At 40.1% G+C, this 12,296-nt stretch overlaps 1 protein-coding gene across 1 annotated transcript in view; it reads left to right on the top strand.

Annotated features, from left to right (window-relative positions):
* The first annotated feature begins 292 nt into the window (after positions 1 to 292).
* map3k10 (mitogen-activated protein kinase kinase kinase 10) overlaps positions 293 to 12,296 on the top strand; it is a 43,222-nt gene continuing 31,218 nt past the window's right edge. The window contains exon 1 of the mRNA XM_026913981.3: positions 293 to 2,669. Coding sequence (XP_026769782.1) covers positions 1,793 to 2,669 — 877 coding nt within the window. The 5' untranslated portion in view covers positions 293 to 1,792. The remainder of the gene's footprint in view (positions 2,670 to 12,296) is intronic.

Here is a 12,296-nt window from a genome sequence, read left to right on the forward strand (position 1 = left end):
AACATACACATATACACATATACAAACACACAATATAGATATACACATACATATAAAAACAGAATATCATAAATAATAAAATATCCATTTTATTACAGGAAGTTCTTTTACAGTTAAAAAAAATTGAGAACCACTCATCTAGACCAATGAAATCATTACAAAACAAACAAACAAACAAACAAGCTTACCAAACAAAAGCTCCATTTGCCTCCAGCACTCAGTTACAGTGTGCGTATTTCTAGAGAATAAACTACATTACCCACAATGCACTCGACTTCTCCACCCCCTCTCCTGTTCAGCCGGTGTATCTGGATACAAAGTCAGCTTGAGCTGACAGTGCGATCCATGGACACGGAATACACGGGCTGTGTTTGACAGAAGGAGAAAAACAAGCAGGAGACGTGTGGATCAAACAGGAGAGTGCGGGGGAGGAAAGTGGCCCGATTTCCGTCCAGGACTGGAATAAAGCGTCGTAATGTCACGCCCGAGGCTGCAGTAGTGATGATGGACTGTAAAGGGAACCAAGCAACCACCAACCAGGGATATATGGATCACAAAACAGGCTTTTAACCCAAGGACTGAGGATTACAGATAAAACAGCTGGAGGTTGTTTATTATTATTATTATTATTATTATTATTATTATTATTATTATTATTATAAGATGGTGGAAGGATGCGTCGGTTTGCAGCTTCTCTATCAGCATCAGGTCAGATTTCATCATTCTCGACCTATTACAAGGAATCAGAAGCGCAATAATTTCCCATTCGAGCGATATTAATAGCCCCCTAGGGTTAGTAGAGCGGCGTTAAACCCCTCAGAAGTGGCTGCCTCACTTGTCTGTATAACAGGGATATTCCTCTTTAGAAATGACTGCATGGGGACAGTAAGGACAGCAATGCCACGGAGAAAAGGAGGACACGGTCTATGCAGGCATCTATGCAATGCATATTCAAGATAAAGAAGGTGCAGTTGGAGGATGTGGATTGTTGGATGCTTCCCTGGCTTGAACATGGATGGACCTGCAGCCTGTTTCCATAAATCGCACAGGTAATCGAATTAATGCCCGACCTGTGGCCTCTAGCACTAGATGTGGACCCGAACCAAAGACTTTAAAATTGTTTCCACCATTATGACCGAGACCTGAGCTTAAGGATGTGCCGAATGGAAACATGCGAGAATGACTGTCTAATCAGATGGAGGGAGAAGGTGCTGTGTCTGATCTGAGATAGTCGTAGTAAGATTAAACTATAATCGTATACCTCGGTTGCTTGTGATTGTGATAGATGTATGAACAGAATGAATGACTGCATTAATGACTGCGAGAAAAGCATGCCATATCATGTCAAGTCTGCCTACAGATCTATAAGACTAATAGGATAGAAGAGATGCGAGAGATGCAGGCCCTGTGATGATGCTCCAGTGGAGGAAACCAAGACAACCTTTCTCATGCATCCTTGGTGCTGAAGGAAGCACCCAAACTGCTAGATGATCATTTAAAATCAGTCAAAACACATGACTTCATTCTATTTAATAGTAGAAAATTAAGTCATAATGATTTCAGACACCTGTTTGAAAGTGCCTTTATAGATGCTAGTACACAGAGACTGTAATTCTGCTAAAAATAGCTTTCCAGCACATAAGAATAGTGCTTTTTGCAAGAGATTTAACACATCCCTCCAGTTAAAAAGGCCTGAATTTGGTTGATGTGTTCTGCATGGATTTTGTGCATGAGTTGACCGAGGTTCTCCCCCAGCTGTTGAAACCACACCGCTGACTCAGTTATTTTGGAGATGGACCCAAATTCAACACTAAACAGTATGGGTAGTGGAGGAAATGCCACCCCACTACCCTGCACTGGGTGTGGAGGTTCCTGTGGAGCACCACCCCCCTCCATCGTGCTACCAAACACGAATCAGACTCCCTGTCTCACTCATGCAGAGAACGGCAGCAGCTGGAATTCCTCCACCCTGTCCTCCTTGGTCAGCTCCCCTGATTCTCACATCCACCAGCATCATGGAGCCTCCAACCCTTACTGGACAGCCGTGTTTGACTATGAAGCGGCGACGGAGGAGGAGTTGACCCTAAGGCGTGGGGATCTGCTGGAGGTGCTTTCCAAGGATTCAAAGGTGTCTGGAGATGAGGGATGGTGGACTGGTAAGATCCAAGACAAGGTGGGCATCTTCCCCAGCAACTATGTGACACGAAGTGACACCACGCTGCCCACTGGAGGTTTACTGGTGGGTGGTGAGAGTCCTCTGGAGATCGACTTCTCAGAGCTGTGCTTGGATGAGGTCATAGGAGCGGGAGGCTTTGGGAAAGTGTATAAAGGCGTGTGGAGGGCTGAGGAGGTGGCTGTGAAAGCAGCACGCCAGGACCCCGATGAGGACATCAGCGCCACGGCGGAGAGTGTGAGGCAGGAGGCACGGCTCTTCTGGATGCTCAGGCACCCTAACATCATTGCACTGAAGGGCGTCTGCTTGAAAGAGCCTAACCTTTGCCTGGTAATGGAATATGCTCGTGGTGGGGCACTAAATCGGGCACTGGCGGGGAAGAAGGTTCCTCCTCGGGTCCTGGTTAACTGGGCAGTGCAGATCGCCACTGGCATGGACTACCTGCACAACCAGACCTTTGTTCCCGTCATCCACAGGGATTTGAAGTCCAGTAACAGTGAGTACAGTTTCATATTCATAACGCATATACCAAAGCCATCTTCATGAGTTTTCTCACAGTGTGTGCTATAGAGCACAATTTAGAGGTCACTCTTGAATATATTAGTGCCTTGTGTGAACCATATTTCCTTCCTAAATTCAGTCATATTGTGGAACTTGTACTATTTCCCGCATGTCATAGTTGCAGGTGTGTTGATTAATTTGCGTGGGCTACCTGCCAGTTGCAATCCCAAGAGGGACAGCTTATTTCTGGATAGTGCACTTTAAAAATGCACCAGTCAAGAGGAAAGTGGATCAGTACTAATTTTTAGGGAAAATTGCCTTTTCTGATGCGACGCTGGAAGCAAGAGTGAGCAAGTGAACATTGTGTGAGTGTATGCTTTGCTAATAGACTAAGTTACATTTCTAAAACTGAAATATTAGGTGTAGAAATTTCAGGTTTACCTGTCATTGAGCTAGCAACCTAGTCTCATTGAGTTAGCTAGATAACTATTGAACTAACTTCAATAATTATTGAATTCAACTTCAGTGCTAAATAGGATCAGTGTTAGCACTCGTATTAAAGAATAAGATACTAACATAACTAGTTAGCTAGCAAACACCAACTTGCTAGGTGACTTTTAGTCAGCTGTGAATTTGCATTTTCATTTGCTCGATAAATTTAACAATTTTGAAATCAGAAATACTTCAATGAAAAAAGGTTAATTTACATTTGTATTGTACATTTGTATTTCTCATCCATAACTCTGTCCACCATGATTTATAAACCTTCATGCAACTCATGCCTGATAAATAGAATTATGGGACTGCTTTTACCAAGAATAGTGATAGTGCCTTCAAGTAGGCCAAAATAAAAAAAAAATTAAATTCCAGTGACTTTCCAATTGGGACAGCCTCCATCTGATGGTATTTCAATGCGCCCATAATAACAATAGGTGCATTGATATACAGAAACGATTACTGGCACAAGTCGAATGTGCACAGAGATAAGTGGGTATGTGTCAACACAATAAATTGTTTTATTTGTATGAAATATATATATATATATATATATATATATATATACATTTTCACAAGGCATCTGGTGGAGACTAGAGGTGTGCATGGTGTGGGACTGGGATCTGCAGGACGCAACAAAACATTTGTGCAAGTGGGAGTATTTTACTTTCATGCGGGCATGAGTGATTGGTCAGATATGAAGTTTGTGGGATCACCCAAGAGCACTTTCATTAATATTCATCAATCATCCTTAGTAACTGCCTGGTTTGAGTCATGGCAGTTTAAATTAGGCTACTGTATTGTTTGTATTTTGGGAAATCGACTCAGCTAAATTTGTTTAAATGTTGAAGGCAGGTACAAACAAATATAATAACCGTGCGAGTGAGATTAAAACACAGTCCCTCACACATCACTAGTTATTATGAACTTGAGTGATGTGGCTGAGGTTGAGGAACTGTCAGAACCAGAGTTCACAGACCATGCTTACAGTGCTGCCATTTTACATCTGCGGATATCTGGAGCACTAAACAGGCACAGATACGGATACACATAGTGTCATTACTTTACACCCCTAGTGTAAATACATGCATGTGACACTGATGCACTGAGCAAAGAATGTTTTGAAGCATCAGGGGCATTTTCTTCGCCTTGAAGACTTACTCTTCTCCTACTTCCTGCTGTCATCCTCTTCTGCTGAAGGGGAGCTGTGGGCTATTTTTGGTCCATTGTGCTACTTTCTGTTTAAAAATGTACTTGCAGATGTTGGTGTGTTGGCCACACACACATACTGTATACACACACACACACACACACACACACACACACACTGTCCACTTTATTAAGAACAACTGTACACCACCTGCACAATTATCCAATTGTGGCTAATCATGTGGCAGCAGCACAATACAAAATCTTGCAGATACAGGTCAAGAGCTTCAGTTAATGATCACATCAAATATCAGAATGGGGAAAGTGTGTGATCTCTGTGACTTTAACCGTGGCATGGATGTTGGTACCAGAAGGGCTGGTTTGAATATTTCATAAACTGCTGATCTCCCGGGATTTTCACACACAGCAGTCTCTAGAGATTACACAGAATGGTGCGAAAAACAAAAAACATCCTGTGAGTGGAGGGTCTGCAGGCTGAAACACCTTGTTGATGAGATCAGAGGAGAATGACCAGACTGGTCTGAGCTGACAGGAAGTCTATAGTAACTTAAATAACTACTCTTTACACCCATGGTGAGCAGAAAAGCATCTCAGAAAACGCAACACATCAAACCTTGAGGCAGATTGGATACAACAGCAGAAGACCACATCAGGTTCCACTCCTGTCAGCCAAGAACAGGAAGACTAAGACTATCTATCTGAGGCTGGACAGTTGAAGACTGGAAAAAGACCAGATGCTTTTTTTTTTTTTTTTCCTAATCTTAGCTGTCCAGTTTGAGTGAATATGTGCTCATAATAGCCTCAGATTCCTGTTCTTGGCTGACAGGAGTGATCCAATGTGGTCTTCTGCTGTTGTAGCCCATCACCTCAAGTTTCAAAGTTTTGTGCATGCTGAGATGCTTTTCTGCTCACCACAGTTGTACAGAGTGATTATTTGAGTTACTATGTCCTTCCTGACAGCTTGAACCAATCTGGCCATTTTCCTCTGACCTTTCTTATCGACAAGGCGTTTCCACCCACTGAACTGTCACTCATTCAGTGTTTTCCCGTTCACCATTTTTCGCGCATGTGTTTATGTATATATAATATAATATAATATAATATAATATAATATAATATAATATAATATAATACAATATATATTGGGTAGAGTGAAGGGAATATTGAATGTGGGTTTTTCAGTTAGAGCTCTAAAGTCATGGCCTGCTGCTCAGGAGCCACAGAAAAACTTAACAAAGTCCCATAATCCCCATCTCCTTCAAGAGGGGTGCTTGGGGACGAATGGGATGCTCGTTTACATCGCCCCTGTTTGTATGAGGTGGGGGTATTAGACGTTAGACTGTCAGCGTGTAGAATTACTTCTGCTCATTATCCAGGTGCTTAGAGCTCAGATATCCTCTTCAAACTCTAGCCGCACTTGGCAAAGCCACCGAGGTGATGCAGGACGAACCCAAGCCCTGCAGCCTCTTCCCAGCAAACCACTGTTACACAGTAATCAGCCCCCCTCTGCTTAAACCTTTCAGAAAGTAGGAATGTGGCAATTGTGTTGGTCCTTTAAATCCAGCTCGTTGCATGCTTTACTGCCTGTGATTACAGAATTAAATAGCCAAGAAGGGAAAGTAGATACAATCATGGGTCGTTCATCAGCGTCACCTGTCACCTCAGCAATCAATGAGTTATGCAGGACGCAACACTCGACTTATGACAGTGTGTCAACCTCTGACAATGCTACATAATGACTCAGCTGCTCTTTATTATTCGTGGTGCACCCCAAGGCAAAGGCAGTTGAATGAAAATGACAGCATTCATAAATGTTGCCTGTGGTGGCTAATTTTAACACACTTGAAAACCTGCTCTGTGGAACTAGGATAATCTGATTACTGTGACCTCCTTTGGAGTGATGTCACTAGGCCTTTTGTGATCTGATAGGCTGTGCACGCTGGTCAGTCCATGTCCCATACTGAGCTGAACTCACTCCAGACTTTAGTTACCTGCTTCCGAAAACAAAAGCGTCCACCTCGGTCGGCGTATGAGGATCAATTTGAGGGGTGACTCAGCGCAGGGTAATGCTACACCACCTGATCACGTTCCCTGATACACTCCCGAGGCAGACGGTTACCAGAATCCAGTAGGAGTGACAGCCAGTGGCCAGCTCACGTGACCTGTACAGTGTTGTCAGACACATGCTTAAATCAACAGGAGTGCAGAATCGAGTTTTAACCCTTATCTTCTATTCAGATCATAGTTAACCATTTTAAACCATGTTTTACTAAAAAGTGGAACAATATTAAAATGGATTAGACAGTATACATCTACCTTACTGAAATGCAGGTGTAGATTTATGTCAAGATCTAGATAAAACGATCCTGTCAGTATCTTGGGAAAACAATAATGTTATCTTGTGATAATGACATAAATAACTTAAAATCACAAAGAAATCAAATAGTTTCTCATGTAAATAAAATGCGAAGCCATAGTCTTTTAGAACATCAGCAATAATTTATAGCTCAATCAAATTAAGAGATCACACTAAGAGATTAACAAGGTAATATAAGTGTTAAAATTACTGGCAAGAAACAGAAAAGGTGATTTTATTAGTTGTCACATTCTATTCATCTTATTTAGACTCCTGTATGCTCAGGAGGATCAGGAGGACCCTAAGCATAGGAAGACATGTTGTACATCTATTTCCATAAAATTTAATTATATTGCTAGTAAAATCAGATAAATTTGGTATTTTAAAATAAATGCTCTAATGGTGTTGCTATAAAACAAAAAAGGGTCGACAGGTGACTTTCTTAAGAGATTAATGTTTTCTATTATTATATTTCACAGATGAGTGCTTACTGTGTTTCTGATATTTGATTCAGATAAAGGATTTTTAAGAAAAAAAAAATTAAGAATGGAAGTTAATTATTACAGTTTTGGGTAATTTTACAGTATTACTTGTAATTTTGAAGAAGATGTATTTACAAATTCAATATCAAAGTTACATAATGATGTCTAGGGCTTAATCAATGTAATTACAAGGTTATATCTGACAATTGTTGTTTTTTTTTTTTCCACAAACAAAAATCATCCAGTTAGTTGCAGTTCTATCGGCGGAAAAAAAAGCCTCAGTGATGAAAGAAGTCAGAGGAGAATGACCAGACTGACAGGGAAGCTATAGTAACGCAAATAACCACTCTTTACAGCCATGATGAGCAGAAAAACATCTCAGAATGCACAATATGCCGAACCATGAGTCAGATGGGCTACAACAGCACACAACCACATTGAGTTCCACTCCTGTCAGCCAAGAACAGGAATCTGAGGCTACAGTGTGCACATGCTCATTGAACCTGGGCAGCTGAAGATGGGAAAAAGACCAGGTGATGTTTTTCTAATCTTCAACTGTTTCAGCAAGCCTGTGCTCAGTGCTCAGATTCCTGTTATTAGCTGACAGGAGTGGAACCCGATGTGGTCTTCTGCTGTTGTAAGTTATGTCCAGGTTGTGTTATGTGTTGTGCATTCTGAGATGTTTTTCATCTTACCACAGTTGTAAAGAGTGGTTATTTGAGTTACTATAGTCTCCCTGTCAGAACCAGGTCAAACCAGTCTGCCTATTCTCCTCTGACGTCTGTCATCACCGGGGCATTTCTGCCTGCGCAACTGCTGCTAGCCTGACCTTTAAAGTAATATTTTGGTGTAGAATTTATATTCTGTGGCACGTAAATAATGTATTTTTGACATTAACAAAGGTCCGATAGAACATTATAAATCCAACCAAATTAACCAAATCTCATTTCGAGGTCTCTAAGAAATCAATAGAAATAAGTTACCTTGTATGTCACCATTTTTAGGACTGGTAAAACCAACAATGCTACTGATTGGCTGCACATGTCACTAAACACTACAGGCTTGAAAGATGAAGGTGTGTTCCAGCATGGGCAGCACTCAGGTGGTAGGATTCCAGTTTAAAATACTTGGTCTGATTTAACCACAACCATGCATGCCCCAGGTACAGGTTTAGCAGGTACAGCGCAATAAGAGAGGGATAGAGCAGACAAGAGAGAGAGAGAGAGTGAGTGAAGTACACATCTTGAGGCTGGCAACAGCAGCATAGCAACAATGACCCCTTTATAGCACTTCTATGACAGAATTGGGTTCATAATGACAGCAGTCACTCAGCCAGCTGGGGGAAGGGAGGAGAGATTGAACGATGGATGGAGAGAACATGAGTTACATGGAGTGGACCTTGTACCGATGGGAGACCAAACAGACCAAGGGATGTGTGTAAACTGTGTGTGTGTCTTTGTGTGTGTGTGTGTGTGTGTCTGTGTGTGTGTGTGTGTGTGTGTGTGTGTGTGTGTGCGTGAAAAAGCTTCAGGGTCAGTGATTTCCAAAGGCACTGTGGTCACCAGGCTAGAGTGTGACGACTAAAGCATTAAAACCAGGGGTGTGTCCCTACACAATATGACAATGCATTCATGTTATGATATACAGGATATAAAAATGGGATGGAATGTCCCCTTTTTTTAACAGATTGGCCTTATTACGTATGACCATGCCAGGTGAAAATAAAAGAAATCCATATTTCTGTAAACCACTCAGAGCTACCCTCTTTACAGGTCCATTTAAAATATTGCACTGCTGCTACAGTGTTATAAGAATGGATTTACATATTATGTCTCAATATATCTGATGATGGCCTCCATATTGGTCTGCCGACTCTGTGTAAAACGAACAGCTGTCTATGGACTTAACGTAAACATACTCACAAAATATGCAGATATAGAGAAAATGACGATGTGTGCCACGTTTTTCTGTAATGACACCTTGTTTAAGTGTTGTGTCAAGACGTTACATTTGCAAGTACTGTTTAAAAGTTATATTTCTTTTACATGCATTATATAGCATTACTCAAATGACCATGATGTAACCATTAACTAGCTAACTAGCCATCCACTTTTCTCTGCATTATTCTGCTTGCTGTTTTATAGATTATACTATTTAAATGATGAAATTCTGTTAAATAAGTAAGGCGATTCCATCATATTAGGAAAAATATAACAGCTGTAGCCAGGCTAAATTTTTATTTCAATACTCTGAACAAAAAATGCATTATATTAATATAAGATATTAGGACAAATCACATCTTTTTAAACATTTTTTTTTCTAAAAAATTGTCAAATGTCAAATGAATGCAAGTCTATAGGGGGTGCTTATTTCGGGGAGTTTCAGTAGCAAGCACTCTGTCACATTTCTACAGCGCTAATATGTATCTGTGTATATATATATATATATATATATATATGTCATTTAAAATCATCCCTTGTGAAATGTAAAGGGTATGCTAATACTGTAAAATTAGTTTATAGGCTAGATTTGTTCAGCTTATACTAGTGGTGAGCTAACAACTAGCCTTTAGTACGATCAGAGTTCTTTTAGTAAAGTCTGTTCACTCGGCAGCCATTTTGGCAATGCTCCTGGGCTGTTGTATTGTCACACACTCCTGTATTATTAAATGGAGAGCTCCTATATACTTCAATGATATACCAGAAATGTTTCAAACTCAGATTTGAAATGGCTGTTAAAATATATCAAAAAATTGCAACTGCTACTATTGTTGCTTGAAGGTGTGCACTGTCCCCTAAACTTTGCTAGGCTTGGTACTAGTTTTGTTAGCAAAGCAAAGTACTAGCTATGTACAATGACCTGAGACACCAACAATCTCTGCTACTTCCTTTCAAGCCTTAGTTTTCTTTGTAATGTCTCTACGCACATTTAATGAGAGGTATATGATATAGGATAAGATGAAACCACAGTTACAAGTTTTTCTTCCATTTTTTGCACGTTAAACATTAAATGGGAATTGTTTGCAGGTAGGAATTAAAGTTTTAAGTAGGGAATTCTTTGTACATCTTTGAAGAAACAATGTTTGTTGCTTTACCACATCATGGAAATCCATGTCGTGCATGTACATAGAAAATGAATGGTCATCTGTCGTGTCGTTGCATGCTAATGTGGGTTACGTGTTGCATGCTAGTCTGGGTTACATGTTGCCCCATTTATATTTAAATCAGTGGGCTGTTTCTACTCTAGGGGTGTAACGCAATGCCTGTATATGTATCAGTATTTGTGTATCTGTATCTGCATCTGGATTTAAACCCAAAGTGAGCGTGGCCTAAATTGGAGAGTTTTTTTTTTTTTTTTTTTTTTTTTTTTTTTTTATGAACAAGGTCTTTGTTTGTCCTGCTAGCTTCATATCTGATTGATCGCTTGTGCAAACATGAAAGTAAAAACCTCCCACTAATATTTTGTTGCATCTCGTGTGATCCCAATCCCCACGAACACCTCAAGTCTCAACCTCAACAAGTCTCAATGCCTTGGAAAGCTTGGAAAGCTTTCCAAAAAAACAAAAAATCTGGCAAGCTTTCTAAAAAAAAAAAAAACAAAACAAAAAAAACCTTAATAGTGCTCCTCCTATTCATAGCTGTATTTGTATCCATTTAGATCACATTTTATATATATATATATATATATATATATATTTATATATATATATATATATATATATATATTCGTATTCTGTTACATTCCTACTCTACTCATACCTTCTTTAGTATGATGGAGTTTTATGTTACCATGAGATCAAATTGTGTGGAGCATTTAGTAGGACGCAAGATGACCTTTTGCACAGTTAGAACCAATATAATGCCAATCATGTTGGAGGAAGTGTGTCCTTGACGTGGACACGTTCACTGTAAAAGCTTACAACACTTCTTTATTGCTCACACAGTGCTGAGAATTCATCTCCCTTGCTTTTTGGTGCACTATTAATAAGTAATCGAGTGCATTCCTTTCTCTGTGTGACATGACTCAAACCCAGTGATGAGGTTTCTCAGACAGAGCTGATTGTAAAAGGGCCATAGATGATTGTTTGCACTGTGGGTAGAATGAGTGACTCACTGTCGGCTCTCACTGATATGTCTGCTCTGATACCCTGATAAACCAAAGTCGTTTCGAGGCTTTTGGTTTCGCTGACCCTGTGGGAACGAGGACATGTGGGTCACCAGGTGCTACTACTGCTTCCCCAGTAACACAGGAGACTAGATCTCCTTGCTTTTTGTATTTGTGTGTAAATAAAAATTTAGTACTGGGAAAAAAAAGGAGGAGAATGACTGTGCCTCTTGCATCTTAAACAGACATAGATCAATGATCAGCCAGATTGAAATACTCCCACACACATATGGGTGAGCTTGTGCATGTACATGAAAACAACTTAATGATTCAAATGATCAGATAATAAGTCCAGAAATCTTATCCTGTCTAAATAGATCTCCAGAGATGGGAGTGTCTTCATGGTGTAGGCACTGGTTGTTACACTCCATTTACCTAATTTGAATACGATATTTGACGTTTATTCTAAGCCCTTTTTGTAGGTCTTTTGGTTGTGTTTGATCATTAGTAGGTCTCATGACCATAATTTTTATGTAGGCTGTATATATATGTGTGTGTGTGTGTGTGTGTTTTCTGGATTTTAAACTCAACCAGTTCTTGGTTTTGGTTTGGTTTTGGCAGGAGACGACAGAAAAGAGCATGCTCTTCTTAAGTGTATCGATGCTGAAAAGAAGCACAATCCTCTCCAAATAATCAGCCAGGACATGTTTGGGGTCCGAATTTTGCTTCTTTACTTTTGCTAAAGCAACAAGACTCATGAATTTTATTTGCATAGTGCTTTTAACAATGTGACATTGTCACAAAGCAGTTTGAAATCCGTAGATTTGTAGAATGTAGATTTAGATCCCTAATGAGCAAGACAGAGGTGACAGTGGCAACGAATGGCAAGAGACATTCCAAGACCTATTTCTGTACTCATAAAGAGCGTCCTGTGCTCATCCTAGGAACCAGACTCCAAAGGGAACCTGTCCTCTTCTGAGTAACACCAGATAGTAGGATTATAAATCATAACAGT

Source organism: Pangasianodon hypophthalmus, chromosome 6 (genome assembly GCF_027358585.1).
Source record: "Pangasianodon hypophthalmus isolate fPanHyp1 chromosome 6, fPanHyp1.pri, whole genome shotgun sequence".
In the NCBI taxonomy this organism is placed as follows: domain Eukaryota; kingdom Metazoa; phylum Chordata; class Actinopteri; order Siluriformes; family Pangasiidae; genus Pangasianodon; species Pangasianodon hypophthalmus.